This window comes from Falco biarmicus, chromosome Z (genome assembly GCF_023638135.1).
Source record: "Falco biarmicus isolate bFalBia1 chromosome Z, bFalBia1.pri, whole genome shotgun sequence".
In the NCBI taxonomy this organism is placed as follows: domain Eukaryota; kingdom Metazoa; phylum Chordata; class Aves; order Falconiformes; family Falconidae; genus Falco; species Falco biarmicus.
The window spans coordinates 2,615,091-2,638,239 of record NC_079311.1 but is presented as its reverse complement, the minus strand read 5'-3'; the positions used below and the strand labels follow the sequence as shown (position 1 = coordinate 2,638,239).

Genomic DNA, 23,149 nt, shown 5'->3' with positions numbered 1-23,149 from the left:
CAGGTGAGAGGTTCCCTAGAAACCAATGTCCCTCAAGGAGACCTGCCATCAGGGAGCTGCCTCTTCTTCCCTAGCTTCAAGGAGCTGTGTACCTTTCAGGGTGTAGCTGGAATACAGGAATGTTTCCACTAACTAGCACCTCCTCTTGCTATTTGAGAAGCTCTACTGAAATAGGTGGCCTGGCTTACTTCTGTCCAGTGTGGTGTCAGCCTCCGCAGGAGGTGAACCCTGTGCTCTCAGGTTTCTGCCAGGAAATCAAATACTGTCAATAGCTGAAGGGAGAGGGGATGTTCAGAATAATAATAGCCACTCTGCTGAGATTTTCGTGCGCACACAAAATGCAGTTGCTGTCGTGTGGCATTTTGAGCTCGGTGCACAAACCTGCAGCCTGAGCCTTGGCTGAACCAGATGCTCCACGTGCTGCTGGCAGCAGCCCCCAAGGTACGCGGTGTGCATCTGAGCCCCTTTAGGCTGATGGCTTCAGTCAGTGCCCCATCCCCTCCTAACCTGTCTGGCTCCCAGTCTGCAGCTGTTTCTGTGTGCTTTGAAATGGCAGACTGTGTTAGTAGAGACAAAAAGTTTATGCAACAGCGGAAGCAGTAAACTACAGGAATACCACTCTGATGTTTGTCTTGTCTGTACTTGGAAAACACAACTGAAAACAGTCTTCTGCCTCTGCAGTAGATACAGGCTAACACTGAAAAGTAAGTTATAAAGAATTCTGGTTTAATTTGAAAGGCAAGAAAGCAGAGCTAAGAGACACTCACTCAGAAAAGTCAGTATTAAAATCTCTAGTTTTATCTCCTGGCCCTCTATTCCAATCCCAACATCCTTCCACGTACCGGAGTTCCGAGATGCTCCACATAAAGGAATCACAGCACGCGTGCCAGCGTCCTGCCTGCACAGCAGACCTCGCTCTGTGATCTGAGTGGGTGCATTTTGCAGGGGCTTGGTATTGGAACGTTTGTGGTTTAGGTCAGTATTAGAAAAAAGTCTCCAGAGCTGAATAAAATTCCATTCTCTGTCTCAATAAACAAGCATGGGTAACAGGGTTTTTTGGTTTTGTGTTGTTTTTTGTTTTTTTTTTTTTTTTTTTAATAAGGAATGTTGTCAGTCCTATTTTATTATGCGTAATAGAAGGAGTTGAAAAAAAGCAATATAAGCACTGTATCTAACCTATTTAAAACTACAATCACAATGTTATCTGAATGCCTTACAACATCGTTTAAATCCAACAAGTAGACAAGAGAACAACAAATCTATGCAGGGTTTTTTATACATATGGTGAAAAAGTTTGCAAAGTGTTAAAATATATTTTCTGTTTCTGTATGTTTCTGGTACAAGAAAGTGATGTGTAGAATACTGTATATTTATGAACAGAGCCTTGACTTATACAAGCAATAATCGACTTCAAAACATACAATGTATATCTTAAAATATCCCCTAGCGCTGCTCATATAAAGTCAAATCCAGCACTACTAAAGTTCAGCCAGCTGACTTCTTTGACTCCAGTGGGCACTTGACTACGCCCATGATAACTGTGAAGTACCTGACAGTCTAATTGCATTCATATGAAAAAAATCACATTGCATAGATTTAAACAGGAAGACATGCAATAACAAGACAAATCACAGTATAGCAAAACCTTGTTTCTTTGGTGAAACAGAAGCAGATATAAAAGTTACAAAGATTTTAGACTTTCATTCACAAAAAAACCAGACATTCACATTATACACTATACAAGATAATAATATAAATAGAGAAAAGTATTATGTGCATTGTTTGGGGGCAAGGGGTGGGGAATGAACCAGCCAACACAGTGATGCACTGCCATGTGGAACGCACAAAGATCGGGTATACTCGATGGTGCAGTCACTGCAATTTCTTAAGAGATGTTGTCTGGAACTGTAGCTACTGTTCCCAATGAGCTATGGCAAGGTCGCTCCATGGGCAGCTCTGCCTGGTACAAACTCTTGCATGTTGGCTGGGTCTCAGTTCTTTTCCTTTCCCTTTCAACTTTTTGCATCGTATCCCCACTCTAACACAAAGACGTAAACCTCCCATCTGTGTTTGTATTTGTAATGTTATTTTTAAAGGTATATCATAGGGAACTTACTGTTGTTTATTTTCACTTTTTTTTTCTTCTTTTTTTTTTTTTTTTTTTTTTTTGTCTTGTGCCCAAAGGTGTGCAAGGCACTTGGCAGAAATAAGGACTTGGTAGTCCTTTCTGTGGAGAGGTCGTTTCAGACGTTACCTTCTACACTTACTGTACATATCCAGGTCAGTCACCGAGCTGACTAGGGTAAGAAATCGTAATAGAAAACTCCTACGTACACACTGCACCAACTACAACCTATAATCTCCTTGTGCACACACTTCTTTCTAGAAAGCCAAGATTCTGATTTTTCTGTAAGTCACACCGTTCTCACCCATCTAACTGCAAACAAATGATCCTGTTTAGCAGGAATTTTGCTCTCCAGGGAAATAGCAGTTGAACTTGAAAGATGGTTGCAAAAGTGGAGCTCAGGGGCTAATACTGCACTGGTGAGCTCTTTTAATCTTCTTTGCATGGGTAAAATAACATCCAATAAATTAAATCAGTATGGCTTACTTCATTTATTTATGTACGCTTCACAGCTGCAGCATTCATACACAAACATTCATTACTTTATAAAAAGATTAAAAAATGGTTATATATACAAAATTATTTACTTTTTTGATTTTTGTTTGTTTTTTACAAAAAAAATCCCCCAAACACCAGGTCTATCTCCATTTTAGAATGCAGAGACCTGTAATATAGACCTTGTGGTTAATGTTGTGAAAGCAATTTTTTAATTTTTTTTTTCCTCTTTTCAAAAAAGTGGCCCTGGTTGATAAAGTTAATGTATTAGCACTTGGATTTTTACAGGCCCTCCTTGTCATACACAACTCCTCCATGCAGTCCTTTCTCATGAATGGTGAAGCTGGAATGGAGGGCAGAAAAAAAGTTCCACATTGCAGTCCCTAGTTCATGCTTTATGCCACTTCTATGTGCTCTGTCTAAACTTTGCATCACACGGACGCAAACTGCCTTGGACGGGAATTGGCATAGTTCCCATTAAAAAAAAAACAACACCAAACAAACAGAACAAAACCTCATGTAACTTGTGTGTTTATCTTCACCTGATAATAGCAAATTTCAGTCAGTGAAGTTATTTCAACCATTTCCAGCCTAGGTAAACAACGTAAAAACGACGCCATAAATGACTGAAGACCTCTGAGGCCATTCTAACCATAAATATGCCTGAAATTAGTGTGACTTTTCATTTTATATACAGGATTTTAAAAACAACACACAATTAAACACATTAAAATCATCTTATTTACATTTTCATTGGTGCTAATCGAGCTGTTTAAATATTGCAGAAGGCTGGTATACATCATAAAATGGTCCACACTGATGGCATATAGAAGACTAATAATCTTTATAGGCTGGAAATGGTTTCCTTTTATCCCCATAAGCACTTTCCTTTTTTTTAAAAAAAATTTTCTGATAAACACCATATTTTTGCAAAATGCATTGTGAATACCGCAGTCCATAGTTTCAAAACAATTTGATAATACTCCTATAAGTGATAGAAAAGGCACAGAAAGTTATGACTTTGGCTGAAATGGTGGAAATCCCCATTCACCATTTAGCTCTCAGCGCCTTGAGTCCTGCCACGTTCTGATCCAGCGATGATAGTGTTTCGATGAATTTAATGATGTTCCCTTTCCTGATGAAGAGTGTTTATAGTAGTATTTCTTAGAGTAAGTCCTTTGGTATGTGGATGCTGCAATGAGAAGGAAGAATAAAAGGAAATTAATTTAAAATTATTTAACTATGAATGGGCTGGTTACACTTCACATTACAGTTCCACTTATTCTTGATGAATTAGAGGGTTAACAAATGATTAACTGGTTCTATGACCGCGTTACAGACAGGAGAAGCATCGCTTACACACGGTTAGACCACAGCTGGAGCAAGAATTGTTAGTGTTATTAGTAACCTGTTGATTTCAGGGGCTTTGAAAAAGTGCTTTTCAATTCAAAAGAATCTTAGTGGCTTCTGTAAAGACAGAAGAGGAATATTTTCATTAGTTTTGAAGTCCTGATGTTTTTTTCCCACAGAGTGAGCAGTATTGCTGTCATAATCTGTCATACCAGATACACACTTCTCTTAAAATATAAGTTCATTACTTATTAATCTTAAATTAGCCTATTGCTTCTGATCCAGCATGGTTTGCTTTCAAAGAACTCACGATTCATGCAAGTAATTTTAGGCATATCCCATCTTCCATTCCCTTGACACCGGATAGTTGGAATGTGACGCTGGATGAAGCCATCTTTGCAGTGATATCTGATAAGGGAGTTGATCTCATAACGAGGTTTCATCTTCCCAAAGGTCTTTGCATTTTCCACAACGGGAGGCTGACCACACGCAACTGAAAGGAAGAGAGAACATAACCCAAAACCTGAGTTTGTAAATGCACTTCTGAATATGGTACTGACCTCGAAACTCCGGCTAAGGGAAGATGTCAAGGGACCTCAGTTAGATTCCCAAGACACACATCCAACTAAGGACCGGGAGATCAGTCTTTTCTGTAGTTCTCCTCCAGTCCTGCAGAGCAAATATGATAATGATGAAAACTGAAAACCAGCAGATTGTATGGTTAGTATTCCCTTTCTGGTTTAAATTTCTGATGTAAATTTGAGCCAAAAAGGCTGGTATACTCACCTAAGTGATTTTCACTGGAAAGCTGCAAAACCTAAAAACTAGTGAAGCTCTTACAGACATTTAAGAAAAAAGTCTCATTTTCAATAGTTCTCACTTCCTCAACAACAGACTATTTAAAAGCACTCAAAACTGATGGATCCATCAAGGTCCAGGGACCACGTTAACAAAAAGTTGTAAATGGTAGTTGGGAACAATGGAGGCAAACACAAGATTCTGGCTGCTTCTTTACTTTCCCAGTCTGAAGAGCCAGAGGCAATTCCTAAAACATTGCTGCATAGCTCCTGGTGGACAGTGAGGTTTCCTGTCAGTATCAGCTCTAACAATGTATAAACCAAATGCGCTTTTCAGATTCTAGAACTGCTATTAAACTAGATGGTTTTGGAAAACAGGAAGACATAGGTCAGCATTATTTGACGGGTGAAAATTATGCCTAACTGCAGCTGAAAAGCTAACTGCATACCAGTGGTCAGCTGCCTGCTCTGACTGCCTACATACTTCACAGTGATGACATCCCAGGAAGGAAGAGCTCGTAATATTTTCATGGTGTTCATGCTGTAAAGCAGGCCTGCCAGCTCACCAGAAATCACCTAGAATTTGTCATTTTAACTTTACAAAACTGGAATTTACAGAATTATGCTATTGTTACTGGGAAGGTTTTACCTGTTCCTTTCTTGCAGGTATAGGTAAGGTGATAATTGCATGGTACGTCATTCCACTGCCCATTCTCATGCCATATTATAACAACACAGTCTTCTCCAGCAGAAAAAAAACTGTCTGGCTGGTTTGGTCGCCAGTTCTCATATTGCTGTGGAAAAGGGGAGCAAAACCATTATTCGCAGTGCAGGAGTATATTTACATTCCATTTTACAGAAGAGCACTCAGTATTACCTTTGGTGAAGAGCAATCTCAATTGTTTGATTCAGGCTGTTAAGCACAAATTAAACAAAGCTGGGTTTATAATTTCCTCCCATGGCATTAACAGATAATCTCAATGGGAAAAAATATTCTGATCTAACTTCTCACCTACTGTAAACTGATGTCAGGTGTACAAAACAAAGTGACCCAATTCAGTGCAAGCAAAATCTGATCCCAAGTGTGCTGAAACACACTTTTTCCTGCATAGACAGACATGAGGTGGAATGCCAGGCAATGCACTAAATAGCCCATAACACTCATTTACTCCACATCTGCTAAGTGGCAAATTACAGAATAGCTTCTCAGACTCAAATTATTTATTCTCTGACCTCATTTAATGAAGTCATTCAATGCGATGACGTGCAGAATTAGGTGAAAAATAAGTAAAAGTGTCAGAATGTGCCTACAGATCATTGCAGATTGGTATTTCCCTTAAAAAGGCCTAGGTGGCAGACTGAGCATGTACAGCAGCATTTCAGCTTTAGAAATGATGATTCAAACTCTGCCTTCTATAGAAAAAATAAATCCAGACATCTATGAATATATATGAATAAAACTAGAAACTGGCACACTAGTTTTAGAAACAGAAATCTGGTTGTTGGTATGTGACAAACAAACAAACAAACAAACAAAAAAACACCAAAAAAAGCCTCCTTCAAATGGCTGGAAAATATCTTTAGCATTAACAATAATAATAAAAAAGAGTTTCTTAGCCCTGCACCTGGGACACACATCTGGCATATTGATTTGGGCAGGCTGCGTTCTTCAGGATCCAAGCTGGCTACATGCCAGTCCGTACTTACTTAGCTATACTGCTCTGCAGCTTTCACCGCTGCATCTAACCTAAAGACCTGTCTCTACCAAAAGCTGTGGATGCTGGATGCTGGCAGGCTGCGCACAGCTCCACACATGGGCTAAGCCCACCATTACGCCAACCGTAGAATGCACTCTTTCGAGCACAGCTAAGTTCATCACTGCACAATGTCATTTTTGGATGAAAATTAGAGAGGATTCAGTCTGGTTTTTGATCAATAAGCAGGAAAAATAGAAACAAAGGGAGTGTCACACAGATTGAAAATCTGTGCAGTAGTCCTTGGTAGGGGATGTATAGCCTACTGTCCTTGCAGTCAGCAGAGGTAGCATAATCTTTATTACACTTCTTGTTTCATCTTGATCCCAAATGAAGCACAGTAATTCAAGATTTGCATAACATTATGTAAAGAAAAGCAAGAGAAGATTTGGGAAACTATTCTTAGTGATTTTCTTTGGGATTTCTGTTTGTGTCACTCCAAGAAGAATTTAATGAAGGATAAAAATAGATAACTGAAAGAACTGGAATTCACATAAATGCCAGACATTAACCAGGCAGCTAGCCCCTTGTATGGTCAAAATGACACAGTTTCTACAGCGCCTATATTTTCCTCAGTGCTTACATCTTTCTGTCTAGAGCTGGCCCATATAAATGTCATAAAAGTTTAGCTTTCTATTTTCTTAACTTTATGAAATAGCCCCTATTCACTGCCTGGGTGAACACATTTTAGAAATAAAGTTAATATACCGCACACAAGTAGTATTTACCTTACAATGAATCAAACTGAAAAAACTGAGTTAAATACTTAACCTTTTCCTACCACATGTCATCTTACCCATCACAGGTTTTAATTATCCAAGCGATTTAACAATCATGGTCTAAATAAATTTGTTCTGCGCTGAATTTATTACCTCTAATAAAACATCCCCCTTGATATGTGGAACTAACTTAATTCCATCACTACATTCCAGTGTTTAATAGTCCTAAACTACAATACTCCCTAACTCATTTACTCAGTTCAGCATTTCACATTAGCTTATAAATCAGAGCAAGAGTTTTGCGAGCACAGTAGCCAAATACCACACGTATGAGTCAAATGGGATCTGAGGGGTGGGGGGGTGGGGTGGCTTCCTGCAACACCTAGCACAAAAAAGAAAAGCAAGCTCTGTGTGTACCTCCTGAGCCAGCGGGAAGGAAAATGGGGAGGAAGGAATATGCCCGTGAACATTGTGTATTAATATAACTCAGAGAGTGCCCCAACACCCCTTCTCCAAAAGGGCATTTTTGAATGGCAGTAGCCAAAGGTCTAGCACCTTTTTACAGGTTGTACAGGTTTTTAAGGTTGTAGGAATCTGATCAGAAAAGTTCATGCTACCACAACACGGAAAGCTACTGCCTGCTGAACCAGGCATAACTGAGCACATGCACACACTGAGAGCTTGGGCTCGCCGGTGGTGCTGCCCCAGATACCTGCTCCATCTCCTCTACATAGGGGGCTGTGATGCACCTTCAGGAGCACCACAAACTGTAAGGCAATGACGGAAGTTTGGTGTAAGTGTCACTCATGCTGCAGGGAAGTCTGTCTGAGTGCTGCAGAGGTGGGGTAAGCAGAAAGAAATGATCACCTCTCACTTTGACCCCTGAATGGCGTACTACCCAATCCAACTGAAAAGTAAGATTTGCTAATGTCAGTCACAAATGTACGTTAGTTACATTGCTCAGATGATGGGCAGCAATTTCTTAAACTGAGGCAATCCAATCACTTTCAAGAATATGCCCAGAAAGACATAGAAAAATTACAGAAAACAGCCAGGTTACTGGTAGAAAATAGCATGATCAGTAACATCCTGACAGCAAAGGAAAGACTTCAACAAGTATTGCAGCTGTTTCTTGTGGAAATTATGCTAGAGAGCCATTTGCTTCCATAGGGATCAGAGTGTGGGAATGAAGGATATTTAATAGCTATTGGGGGCGTGTGAGCTGAAGGTGCTCAGCAGCTTGCCAGCTCCCACCCTAAGCACATAGACTCCATATGCTCTTACTTGCCTGGCCGTGACTCCAAAATTTGTCTTTGCTTTGCTGGCAGGGCTGCCATAATGGCAAAGGATTATATCTAGGCCCTGTGGTTTATTCAAGAATGTCTGATATCCTCCAGTGTGCCTTGCTGTTACCTCACATCTGATATCGTCATTGCACGGATTTATTTTGGCTGAATAACTCTGATTTTGCTTGGGGTTAGTGCCAGAATTGCTTAGCAGAGGAAGTTCCAGACTGTTGAATTGCTTTCTTAGGTCTCCACCCAGCTCTTCTGCAGTTTTTCAATTCCTTATTTAGCCACTGGTAATGGGATAATGATACAAAAAGATTCTCACAGTTTGAGCAGCATATGTGCTAAACAAATAAACAAATATTTTGCTTTCCCCTGATGGATTACATTTTTGCATGACCATGAGCATGATTCTGGTTTTCACTTGCAACAGTGTAAAACAGGCAGGGGTGACTGCACTATCTCCAGTAAACCTACATCAGCAAAAAAATTGATAGGAAAGAACCAAATCACATAAGTCACACACTGGTTTGTACTGTTTGTTTTCAAAAGTATACCTTACAATCTCTCATACCAGGTTTGTTAAGTGTAAAGACTTCACTACCCTTGCAATAAGTGCAGTAAGCATCTAAGATACTCAGGTCATAATTATTCTGCTGGGAAACATTGCTCAAAATATCCTGAATAAGATGCCCTTTTTGAAGTGGCTATGTCATTTAAGATCCTTGTATTTCAATGCATTACTGTTTTTTAGAAAAGTGTATTATACAAAAATAATAATAACAAAAAAAAAAAACCCCAAACAACTTCATTCCTTGGCAACATGTACTATTCAGGTTTGTTTGTTTTTTAAGATAACGTCCAAAAAAGATCATCCATATTCACAGACAAGCCAAAAACGGCTGGCATTGTTCCAGCCACCCTGCTGCGAAGTTATATCTTCACGTACATTGTTACTGTCCCAGCAGACCAACAAAACCATGCTAAGGAGCGCTGTGTTTGTACTGGTACAGCCCCAGACATCCTCTTGCCGACATCCGAGCTTCAGTCAACACCTTTAGCAATACTCTTAGCTGTATCGTTTGTAAGGTACGACTGATGTTTCTTGAAAACCTGAATTCAGATGCTAGGTTGATACATGGAAGAAAAGCTGCTACAACCATTTTAGTCCTCAGCATAAATAATTACACGGGGTGATTGTTACTACCCTGGTTTTTAAACAACTCTACCATAAGACATGTGAAATTTTCCCCTGGATTTAAATGCAAAGCACTTCCCGACTGTACAATCTTAATTATGCACATGAGTCAAAAGGTACCTCAAAGGAGGTGTGGCCCACTACACTCTTCTCCAGCTATGAAGCATCCTTTGCTGAGGTGGCCGTGGAGAAGAAAGTTCAGAGCAACGCAGGGGAGTGAAGGCTGGAAGCACACACTGCAGGCTCAGGCAGATACCGCTGCACCAGCCACTCTGCAAAGCTCTCAACATCCATGATGGCAGGACACAAGCCTTTTTATCAAAAAAACTGAGGTCTCTGTGCAATCAGGTTATTGCAGGACCTAGAGTTGCAGGCAGGGTTTTGGTCCCTCTTCATTCATTTGCTCCTTTGGGAGCCACAACACTAGCCTGTCTTGCCATCATTTCAGGCAGAAAAGTGAAGCTCCTGTTGTGCTCTTTACACCTTTAATTATACTGTAATAATTAATGAATCTTTCTTGTCTAGTTTTTTCTTTGTTGTTGAAACCAAAGCCCGAGCGGACACATTGGATCTACTTGTTCTAGCTTTCTCTGCTGAAGATTACTAAAAACTTTCCTGCAGAAAGAGGGTGGATGGTCCACAGGTTAGAGTTGCATCTGGGACAGGGTTCAGTTCTTCAGGCTTCCCATGTGGCATGAAACAATGCACTTGGCTGTCTGATTCTCCGTCTGTAAAACTGACAATGTATTCTTTTGCCTCACAGGAGGAGCTTGGTTATGACGGTTACAAAACCCATGAAGATATTTTATTAAGGTCCGTAATTTGGGGGAGGATTTCCTTATATGGCATTGAATTAACTCACAGCCATAATCTGCTGGTTGGGTAACAGGCTGACTTTTCACATAAATTAAATGTAAGAATGCCAGGATTAGAGCAAGCACTTCGAAGAAGCTTTATTGTTAGTCACTACCTTTTCTCATTCAGATGGCTGCTAATTAAACTGAATGAGCATCGCCTTCCCATCACAAACAAGATCTTACCTTGTGGGAGATTTATTATTTAAATTTTCAGATAAGCAGCCTTATTTGAGGGACTCATTTCCTTATTAACGAGTAATCCACTCAGCTCTTTCAGATGTTTGCACCGCCAAGGTAAACCTACGAGTAAGCAGTATCTCAGCTTTGTGACACTGATTTGGAAATGTCATCCGTTCCTTTATCTCCAAAAGGCACACCAAGCGGCTGAGATCAATCGCTTGAATTTTGCATTCCAAAATAGTCAACAAGCACTGTGTTTAATGAGGTGTAAGAAAATAAACTATTGATGCAAACAGAACTTTACGGCTTGACCTCCTTATTGTGTAAAGGCCAATAATCTTTTGTACATAAGTAAAGCCAGTAAATAATTTACTTGAAATACATTTATTTAGATTTACAGGGTTAATGCTTTTCCTCCTGAAAAAAGGAAGCATGTTTTCAACATGTTTAAATAAGCTTAAAGTACAAATCCGTCCTCATACTTTTTGACACTTGTAATTTCCAATGTGATTTTTATTTTCTTGCATTCTGGCTGCTTCCCTATCTGATTGCTTCGTAATGCAAGGCTAATGAGGCAAATCAAAAAACCAAGGAAAGATGTAGGGACTTGTCTGACTGGATACTCTCTGTGCCATTACATTTTAAAGTAAAGCAACGTTTCCTGCCTGGTATTTATCACTAAACTAGCAGAAACCACCAGCAAAGTTATGGCTATTGTCCTTTTCCCTCCTTGTAACTGCTAAGAACAGGAATACACTTTATTCGTAACAGCAGACAAATTCTTAGAAATCTTTGTTAGGAAAGCCTCTGAACAAGTCCCTCACTGTGGAGGTTCTCTTAAAATTGGATAGCTTAACCAAAAATTACATCTCACTTTCAGTAAGACCTGGCAATTACCCACTTCTATAGGCTGGCTGAACTACAGCAAGATCAGCACAAGGCTACAATGAGTATATGGATCAGTTCAGAAAACCCTTGTTTGTGGCTCATGCTGTTATACAGCACTGACTCTGGTACATGAGACACTCCTGGGACGTTTGGAAGGGATGGCATTTCCTTTTGATCGAAAAAAAGTAAGACAGATTACTGTGAAGATCTGGCAGTGCCTGTAACACTTCCACTAAATTCACCTAGTATTTAAATGCATTTACGCATTGGGAAAGACAAGAAACGACCTTATAGCACAGGCTTTGTTTTACTTAATTTCACCCCAGTCCTGCAAAGGATTTTTCTGTTCAATCTTATGAATGGGAGCAGTCTGACAGAACTTATCAAAAGCATTCATAAGATTAAAAAGTCCATTCATCAAGTGTTTAAGCATATACCTTGTTTTAATGATTTAAGTGGTGCCCTAAATACTATAGGGTAGATCACATGCACAATTCAGACACATGTTAAAATAATTTGCTGAAGGAGGGGCCAACCTAAGTGTGTTGGTAAATCTTTGCTGGGAGAAATTCTAGTCAGTTTGACTGCAACTGCTGTATTTAAACTTATCTACAAGTACACATAAAAATCACATGTCATGATCCTGATGTTTTTTAGATCATAGTTGAATGGCTTCCCTCAAGCCCTTAATCTGAGCTTTATTTGCATGGGATTTGAGAAACTGGCAGGATTTGGATCAGGCAGACACCCAAGACTCCCCATTACAGAGTCACACTGTGAGCAAGACAAACTCCTAGAAGCAGCTTTGCGAAAGATTTCACTTGAAAGGGTTTTTTTTTTTGGTAACAGAGCAGTGGGATGTATTGAAAAACTCTTTGATTTCCTATGCAACAGCTTGCAAAAAAAGGACTGAATAACATACATTCATGTTTATCTAGCAATATCCACAAGCACTGATTGCAGACTGAGTAAGCAGTAAGATCTATGCCAAAAATAAATAATATGGGAAGGAAATCTAAGGAATACAAATGAAACAAGTAGAAAGGCTAGCTGATGAAGCTGCAACATAAAAGCCCTACCAGCCCTATCTTTTGGGAGGAGCTGATCGTGTGGTGGAGCAGATGGCTAGCTCTTTGACATTTTTTTTTTTTAAAACACCACCATAGCCTGACAGCTTTTCCAAGAGCAGCAGAAACCGCCGAGTACGGCAAGGAGCTCCCACTAGAGAGCACTGTCTGCTCACGGCTGAGATCGGACACCAAGGGAGCAGTCCGGAGCAGTAATTATTCAGAAAAGACACTACTTTTATTAACTCTTTAAAAGCTAATTAAAGCCAGTGGACACAACTCCATTGACTTTGACCTGATCTGTACTGACTCTTCATAGAGCAATAATTTTCATCATCGTTTGCACGCTGCACGGTTCAATTTAGTGGGTGTGCTGGGTGCGCTGCTGGGCTTGCAGAAGTCACCTTAGCAAAGACTGAACGATGAGTAGCAAAGAGCTGGCAAATTTTTCTTGCTAATGGGCAGGTGTTTTACTGTGGAAGGTAATTATGGTTGATTGTTACATGTTGGTTGGTATAATCCACGGTTTTTGGGAGTCACACCAACATAGTTATATATTATCAACATGATGAAAATTGCGTGGGGTGTGACTTTGTCTTTTTGTGCATAATTACCAGCAGGGTGACATAAAAAAGGAAAATCCTGCACTTTGTCATTGATGTCAACAATTTCTGCAGGTTTGAAGCTGTCCAAGAGTTTTAGCCCAGAGCCAGCCGAAACGAGACCCTGAATTAACTGCTGACCCCCCTGGTAAAAATGAGACAAAAACCCACTTTGTCCAAGAGGCCCTCCTTACTGCCTACGACATACTGAACTAAAAATATACCTGTCATTAATAACATTATGTAGTTCTCCTCCATTTAAATGCAGGTCAAATGAGCATCTTAAAAAGAGGCTGTAATGACTGACTGCAGCACAAAACCAAAACATTTGGTAGATTTAAAATCTCCTTCTCCAAGGATCCAGAGGGACATGGGCACAATGAGCTTTTTGTTTGCAGCTGACTACAGTACTTTTTAGTTTGTTTGCTTTATTTCACCCTCAGAAGCAGGCTCCTTCTCTACAATAGTCCATGCCTTTTGAAGGTTTTTGTGTTCAATAGTTACTCTTTCTGAGAGGGGTGCAGTTACAGATTTGCTCAAGTTAAAGCATTCTGATTCACTGACCAATAAAGGAAGGAAAAGAGGGGGCTTTGTTTTTGCCAGAATTAAACTTCTGTTTCGTTTTCCTTTTTTTTTTTTTTTTTTTTTTTTTTTTTTTAAGTAGCTACCTAACACTGACAACCTGAGGTCCAGCACTGCAAAACACAAAGCATAAACGCTCCTGTGCCGAAGGGAAGAAAAACTAACGGAGTGTCTCTGGACAGTTTTAAACGTGGCAATATGCCCCATTACTTTCCTAGCTGGCAGCATTCTCTGAGTGACAGACAATATGGCCACAGACACTAGCCAGCTCCTTATTACAGCACTAATCTTATGTAATGGGAGTGAGCTCACTGCCCTACAAAGCACTAATTATCAACAGCATTTTCCAAAGGATATGAATAACTCCCCTTGTGAGACGGAGGCCCAAGGCACAACCCCAAGTAGCTATATGCGCTTAATCCATAACATGAATAGCTCCAAAGGACTCCTTTACTGCTGTGCCTGCTCACAAGGGTCCTTAACAGTGAAACACCAGCAATCCAAATACAATGGAGAAGCTGCCAAAAGCAACACCAGACTTTTTTCTGTTTGGATGGGTGTGCTTTACAGCTGTAAAAGTTACTATTCACAGAACTAAGTGAATTATTTAAATTCAATTTCCCCAAGATATTTTCAAATGTCATGTTCGTTCACTCTTCATTTCATCAAGCCAATTATTAAATGTTTTCACTGATAATGTAAGTGTTGTTATTCTGTATTTTGCATTACATCAAATTTAAAGTCTACAAAGATCCAATCAGGCATCAACGAATTCCTCTTTTCACATAGTTGTGTAAGTATCTATGCCTTGCTTTCTTTTCCTGTATTACTGTGATTTCCCCAAAGGTATTTGTTCTTATTACTTACAGCTTTTTATGATAATTGTGGGATGAGAATTGTCCATGATTCATCCTTAAGGAGCTGTTCACTATCACAGAAATGCTGGGAGAAAAGTCTACTGAAAATTGCAAGAATAATTTTAATTCCATAATTTTTAGAATGTAAACAAAGTCTTACATATAGCCATTTTCATTCCTGTGTAGAATGTAAATCAGAGGAAAACTAATGCTTTCCCACACCAAATGCCAACAGAACAGCCCTATAACTGCACTGCAATAGAAGAAAAGCAGAGCTAGCAAAGCATGCTCTTTAAAATACTGTATTACTTTCTTATGCCTCTTGCATCTGTCAGTGTAATTGTACCTGAAACGTCATGAGCAGAAATTGGCCTGATTTTCAGGAAGTAATGAATAATGAAGCTCTAAAGATGCTGGGGTGCTGCGAATTCTCTGAACACACTTCAGTAGCTGCTTTCACTAAGGTTGCATTTGAAACAAATTATCTGAAAGTGTGGACTAGGCAGATACACCAAAGTTTGAAGCTTACAAATTCTCTTCCTACTGGCCCATGAAATCTTGGACGTTGCTGGTATTCCAAGCCCATGCTTGTGGCAGTGGCCCCTGATCTTCAGCTCTCACTGAACTTGCACCACAAGTGAGGATCTAGGTTTTCGGAAAGAGCATGCACTTTTTATATTGTACTAACGTGTCTGCAATCAACCATTCCCCTTGACACAAAAAGGGAATGGCTGCTGCTGCCAAAGCATTTTTCATGTGGCCCATCAGCTCCAGAACATGAATCCACCTCTCCCAACCACCAGAAACACCAGAAAATTATTTCTTTCAAAAACAAAAAAGCAAAAAGAGCAGGAACCTATTGTAGATGAGAAAAGATTGCTTCCTACCATACAGAGACGGTACAAATACAAATAGAAAATACAGTACAGAACAAATTAGAATCATATGGGTGGCCAGCAATGGATTCCACAGTTTAACATAATTATAGCTTATTTTGTGCTGCATATTGGACAAGGTAGCCTAAGCTTAGCCAAGGAGCTCCTTTGAAGATGTGCTCTGACCTTAGTCAAGATGCTCCCAATTTGTTTTTTTTAAAGAAATCACAAAAAAGACGAATATAAGCAAATTGGCCTGGCCAATGAAACCCTGTATAATGAAATATCAGTTACCTGGAAAGGAATTTGTTTATGGAAAATTAACACCTGGACTAATAAATAAACTTTAGGGCATGTGAGGTATGACCTAACTTATTTATTCATGTTATTTTGCACTTTTCAAACACAGTCTATGTTTGGGAAGCTCTGGGTACAACATGCTGAAAAAGGTGTCTTTTACCAGGAAATGGTGAGATTTTATCTGCACAACCCAATCCACTGCATAAGATTTTGCCAATCCATTTTGCCTGAAAGACAGGAAACTGCTGAACAGTTTTTCATTAAAAAATACTTTACAATTAAGAAAATTGCATGCCAAAATCCCCTAAAAGCACATAGATAATTATGCATCGAACACTTCTGTAAGACAGATCAAAAAGCCTCTTCGGATTTCTTGCAGGAACAGAGCCTGCAACACAATGGTTTAGGAGTGTGCCCATTTCTATATTATTGGGATAATTTTCTTGTCTTAAAAGTTCTTGTTGTGGAAATTAGGTAGACTCAATACAGATACGGGCAAATGTCATGTGGCCCCAAAATTTTTGAATACTATTGTTGATTTCTCACTGAATTCATTGTATTTGCTTTGTTATTCAAGACACCAATATTTTTCTTGAGGAACTCTGAGAATCAGAGCATGTATTTTACATGATGGCTCTTCGTTTATTCTAAGACTTGCTTGCTGGCATTAATTTTGCAAGTTAAACATACATTCCAGTTGATATATGAAAAACTTGCACAGGTACAGAGGGGCTTTTTGGCTGTTGCTGGTTTTGATCAATTGCTAACGCCCAGTATTTTCTATAATGTTTAAAAGAAAAGAATGCCAAGATATCAAAAGTGGCTGACTCTAATTAGTCCACCTAAATAATTGTCTCTGTTTTCAGTAGGGCTGTGAGCCTGTCACGGGCAGTTTAGGGTCTGTGTAGTTTTCCCAGTAAGAACCTTAATTCTATGTGTTCACTCTTTAAAAATCTTGGTCACCTTAAAAACCAAACAAACCTCCCACACCACTGAAGGGGCATGAACTCCTCTCATCTGGACACTGCATAGAAAAAATGGCTCTTGCTTATTTGGTTGGCGAAACGATCATCCATGGGCTCATGAGGTAAAGGAAATTTCTGCAACCTCATCTGAGAATTTAAGCTTTCTCACATTACTAGGCCAATGACAAAGGTGAGTTTATCAAGCTCATCTCACGTGAATTGACACAAAGTGTGCTCCCCTGTATTTGGGGAGCCCGGGGGAAGTGAAACAGCACAAGATTTACATGCCAGTGCTGCATATGACTATGAAGTCCACAAAAAATAGCTGAGGTAAGCATGTGTACTCAATAGCTCATTGTAGCTAGAAACAATGTGCAGTGCACTTGGAAGTACATTTGTTGGTTTTCTCTAAGGAACTCATGTATGAGCTTCGTCCAACTATCTTACTTAACAGTGGCTGGCACTTAGCTTCAGTTTAAAGAAATCTGGAAAAACACAACTTGGCACAAGCTGAAAATGTCAAACAATGACTGATTTCCTTCCATTGAACTCATTGGTTGAAATACCTTTTAGGTGCAAGGAGGAATAAAGGTATTTGATCCCTTTTCCATAAATTGATAATAAAATACATGACAACACCTGGCAAGAGTTCCTTTCAACATACTGAATATTTAAGTTGTGGGTTTCCTTATGTCCGTGGGAAACGAGTACAAAAGTAAACCAAACCTTGGTCCATAATCTCCAGTGATAGAGCCTGAGGTTCAGTGATTCCCAATTCTAGGGGAGTATTTTGGTTCAGAAAGAAAACTCGTGTGGAAACTAAATCACTAGAATGTATCACAGCCATTTCAGCTGGGCAGTACTGGGTCAGCTGCAGCACTGGGCCAACAATTCTACCCATAACATGTCTTGCTGTGGTGGTGGTGTTCATTTGTTTTTTATTTTAAGTCTACCAAGCAACAGAACTTTTTTTTTTTTTTTAATCCAAAACCTAATAAATTCATGTAAGCATGACTTTCAGATTAAATCAAGCTGTTATTGGCAGAAAATTCAAACAAGTGTCAAGACAAAGATGAATGTACATCACTTGTAGATGAACAACCTAACTAAGAGCTGCAGTGACTTTTCTAATACAGTCTCCAAGAAAACTCTTACATCAGGGGAATCCTCAGCAGACTTGACACATTTTCCTCTGTGCCAGACGTGTGGAATAGAATTGTAGACAGATAATACTATTTTGGAACAAGCATGGAGCTGGGCAACAAAAAGTTAGAAACAGCTGACTTACAGATGCACCCTGATATGTAAAACGCAAGAAGGTTATTTAGACATTGGTTATATGCAAGAGCTACCTCTGATCTCAGAAATTCAAGTTAGAACCTGGGTGTTGACAATAATGCTGATTTTTATGATCACAAATTATATTAGTGCATTTAATGCTGACATGACTACTGTTCAGCTGCAAATACATAAATAATGAAATATTTTGACCTACACACTATTCAGATTCATTGGAATTTTAAGACATCATCAGGGAAAAACATTTGCTGCAAATATTTAATTTTTTTTTTGTTCCTATTAATTACTGGAGAAGTAATAAATCACTGTAACCAGAAGAGTGGTTAGAAAGTATGAAAAGTAAGTTAAAAACTAGGGAAAAGGAGCAAATGAGAAAGCTTCTCAGAGCCATGGTATCCAGAAAACATATGGAATAGGTTTTGAGGGAAAGCTATTGAAGCAACGAACATAAATGATTTCAAGAGACACCTAAATTGTTTCCAAAGGAAGAGACAGAGGGAAGTTGTTAAAAAGAAAAACACAATAAAGTCAAAAAAAGATCAATCAAGAAAGAAATCTGTTGGACAGATGGTCTTATTCTGGTCATAGAATATCTTCATTTCTTAAAAATGAAAATTAAAGTAAAAATGTAATACCACATTTGCCCAGTAGCCTTAATTTAAAAATAGAATCTCAGTCCTAATTTTAATTTCCTTGAAGTCATCGTTCAGTGAGATATCAAATTCGTCTTTGGAATGTATGAACATGTATCTTGATGTATACTTCCTAATGTAAGATGGGCTGCCTCTTCAGGCACTACATCTATGCCCAAATTTATCTCACCTAACTTTAGATCCCTTAGTGAAGTGTAGGGTCCTTGACCAACCACTGCAGATGGCTAGGACCACCCCTGAACTCGAGCCAAACCTAAACCACACTCAGAGGGTCCCTGTTACAGTTAGTGAGGTGTAAGAGCCGTATCAGGAGACAGAAAATTAACTCATCCAGAATGAGTAGAGTTCCTGGCCATGGCCCATCTTGCGCTCTCAAAAATACATGAGGATAGGCAAGAGAAAATGATGAAATAAAACTCTTCTACCTGCAAGACTTTAGGGTAAAAAAGCTAGTGAGCGGCTAGGGGGCTGGGGGGGGTTTAGTCTGGAGAAGAGGAAGCTCAGAAGGGGACCTTATCGCTCCCTACAGCTGCCTGACAGGGGGCTGTGGGCAGGTGGGGGTCAGTCTTTTTTCCCCGATAAAGAAGGACAGGACAAGAGGAAATGGTCTCAAGTTGCACTGGGGGAGGTTTAGGTTGGGTATTAGGAAAAATGTCTTCACTGAAAGGGTGGCCAAGCACTGGAACAGGCTGCCCAGGGAGGTGGTGGAGTCACCATTCCTGGAGGTGTTTAAAGCCTTGTAGATGCAGTGCTTAGGGACAGGGTTTGGTGATGGACTTGGCAGTCCTGGGTTAACAGCTGGACTTGGTGGTCTCAAAGGTCTTCTCCAACCTTAATAATTCTAGGTTTCTGTGACTTCGTGCAAGCAGAAATGGGTGCAATCGTTACCACCACAGATGCACTGGGCAATCAGTCACATAACAAAAAAGTTTCATCTTTTTCTTCCCCCCATACTGTCACCTGCCACACATGTTAGATTCCCTAAGAAATGCCTTATTTACAAGTCAGTTTAGAGGACTTTAAACCTCTGGTTATTTACATGAAATGGTAATAAATGAAGCCTGTCTTTGCCCCAGGTGTCTTTCTACATAAGTTGTAGCCACATGGTATGCAGCAATGATCATTGCGTGCATGTGTGAGCATGTGCATATATGTGTCCAGATGCTTTCTGCTTTAAGGATTCACAACTGGAAAGGAAAATAATAAGCATAACCAGTTTGGGGTGGTTTTTTTATGTAATGTTCTTCGATGGGTGTTAAACAGCAATAAATCACCTGTCCCTTCTACAAAAGAGACTGTTTTGAATTGGAAAGAGTTCAATCATTTCCAGCATCCATCAGCTCTTTGCTTTAGGTTAGTTATAGGTGGGTAGGGAGTGATCTCCCTCTCCTACTGATTTTTCTTCTTATTTTAAGGCAATAAGAGGTATCAACAGCACCTTAAAATTTTATGCACAGATTATTGGTTACAGGCCTCATGAACCACCTAAGGATATCTGCTTCTCCATCTTAGCTGTAAAGCTGCCATATAGACTAGGACAGTACTTGGGAGGCTCCTTGGTGCACTCTTACAGATCCATCAAACACAAGAGCTTGAACACCATATCCTTGTCCAAAAAATGCATTCTGGTCCATGTACCCAAGGGAGAGGAGAATTGCCACATACACCCTTCTGTAAAACCAGAAGAGCACAAATCAGCTCCAGAAGACCCTTAAATTACAGTGTCAGACTTCTGGAGTTTTTCTGTTTGGAAGCTTTGAGAGCTCCCATATATAAAATAATAATAACTAAGAATAAGATTTTAGAACCATACCACAAAACAGCAGTTATCCTGAAACAAGAGTTGGCTGGCTGATTGCTTGGGTGCATATTTAGTGACTGCATTTTTTCATGCAGTTTCTCTCATTGCTGGTGGGAATTTGATAAGGCACCACAAAAATAAATGAATGAGTGATTTCATTTCAGAAGCATCTTACCAGCGGGCTACCATCAGTCCAGCGGAAGTCACGCTCAAACATCTTGTCATTGAGGCCAATCCACTGGTAGTCATGCCCAATACCTAAGGAACCAGAAGGATATTTTTATTAACCTTCCCATAAATGGAAGAGATTTCATCAAAGAAAATAAAAAGAATTTGCACAGAATGAATCAGACATCCTGTTCTCAACATCCTTCTACTCATTATGCAAACAACTATTTACAGGCTGTTTTTCAGCTTTTTAGTTTTAATCTAGGATGCCTATAAAAATGCAGATTCTCATCTAACAGTTTTAAAGAATCCTGTTTCTTCCCTTCTAATGGCATCTCCCAAAGAAAGCAGACTGGTTTCCTATTGGAGCACATATGACAGGGAGGAAAAAAAAAGCAAAAAAGAGTAAAATAAGAAAAGTACATATTCTAATCTACATTTTTCACGTTTTGGTTAGGCTGTGACCAGTTTTGCCTAGATTGTGCAACACAACATACAGGGAACATTTCTTTATGCCTATGGTAATACAATACATGGTGGTGATGTCATTGATGTCAAGTGCACCAAAAGTCTAAAGCCTCCAGAAAAAGATGTTTCATCAATTTCCAATGTCAAAACAATAGTTCCTGTTCTCTTCCTCAAAAACAAAGTAATTTTTATGTAACAAATAATAACTTTCATAGTGATAGGGTAGGGAGCTTGCATTGATTGCAGAAGTAAACATGAAGAACATGAAGCGTGCCATTTCAACATTCTAAAAGTCAATTTTAAGATGGAGATGTAAAAGGAGAGTGATCAGGAGGATATTTCACCAGCTCCCAACCCTCAGTGCCTGCTTTGGTTTAGGGGAACCTCAACAGTACATACGGTTCACAAAGATCTGCTCCTCATGAGACAAGATGCTAGTCAGGTGTGCTCCCTGAAGACGGCATTCCCTTTCAGCTGTGTCCCACGTACGCCGATGGGCAAAGTATTTGTAGCACTGTCCTTGGAACTTGTGCCAGCCATAATCACAGGTCTCCGTGTCTGTGACAAACAAATACATCACATCTCTGTTAATGGGTGTGAAGCACAAGCACGTTTCATGCAAGTGGAAGGATTTTCTGCAGAGCAAATGTTCGAGAAAATACCTGTCAAGCAGTACAAATACAAACAATCAACACTCATTCTTGAGACCTCACTACTTTTTCAGGTAGTTCTATTTACTCATTTTCTGTACAAGCTGCAAGAATATTATTTATGTAAGGAGTATAATTGCAACTAAAAACTTTGTGAGCTTCCACTGGTGGAATTGTGCTGTATTTGGACATCTTCAGTCCATAACTCTTGACGAATGAAATGCCTGGGTGCTGGACTGAAGTCAGTCTACATTTCATCTGATTTTTCTGAGTCTGTATATGGCCATGGGGATTTTTACTTGCAAAGGCAAATAGGTCTTTGAGTGACTGTACTGAATTTCCGTGATTTGGAAGAAACTGATAACTGAAAATAACATGAAGAAAAGTGCTTGTGACTGTTCAGCGCACAGATGCAAAGCTGCAGTATTATCTTTCTGAACTTACCCCTCCAAATTCTCCTTCAAAACTCATCTTCCCTGACAAAGTATAACTTAATAAACTTTAGGCATCACCTTCTAAGGAATGCTGTAAAGCTGAAATACAAAGTGATGAAGTGCATATTGTCTGTGCTTGTATGAGGGATGGTACTGTTAAGAATGCATTATAGACACAAGTTCACATCAGCCAGTATATCCTTTCATCTAAAGAGAAACAAACACGAGCCTTGGAACGGTAACAATCCTTGAATTTCATGTTGATTGTTTTGTCAGTTAGGCTGCTGTAAGCAGAATAGATTGCAAGAAACAACAAAGTTCTGTTTCCAAGTTTGCTTCTGCATCAACACTGCAGGAAGATTCAGAGACAAAAATCAGCATTAATAAGATGAGCATCACAAATATGATGCATGAATGTGTCTGAGCTGTGATGGATGGTGAGAAGATCTTGCCACTGAGAAAAGAGTTTTAGGGAGGAATGGGACAAACAATAGGGAAAGCTCAAGCTGGTTTGAGTTATGGGAGATGAAATGGCCCCATAAAGGACTCTTCAGCACAAGATTACAGCTTGTTCAAACTACAGCCTGTTTCAGCTATCTTAAGTACATGATGGCTCACCCTCAGGGTCTCAGTTGCAGGATGCTGAAGAACAGAAATACAAAGCTTGACCTTCCCCACCCACCAAACAGGAATTTGCCTCTTCTCACCAAGTTTCATCAATCCCCACACAAAACTGTGCCTGAAAGCAACTCTCTGGCCTTTCCAGTGGTATAGAT

The 23,149-nt window shown here is 39.6% G+C and overlaps 1 protein-coding gene across 1 annotated transcript in view; it reads right to left on the bottom strand.

The window, feature by feature from the left end:
- Positions 1–705: 705 nt before the first annotated feature.
- Positions 706–23,149, bottom strand: part of VCAN (versican) — a 119,691-nt gene continuing 97,247 nt past the window's right edge. The window contains exons 11-15 of the mRNA XM_056325484.1: positions 21,689–21,847; positions 20,829–20,911; positions 5,417–5,561; positions 4,281–4,463; positions 706–3,812 (exon numbers count right to left, since the gene is read on the bottom strand). Coding sequence (XP_056181459.1) covers positions 3,682–3,812; positions 4,281–4,463; positions 5,417–5,561; positions 20,829–20,911; positions 21,689–21,847 — 701 coding nt within the window. The 3' untranslated portion in view covers positions 706–3,681. The remainder of the gene's footprint in view (positions 3,813–4,280; positions 4,464–5,416; positions 5,562–20,828; positions 20,912–21,688; positions 21,848–23,149) is intronic.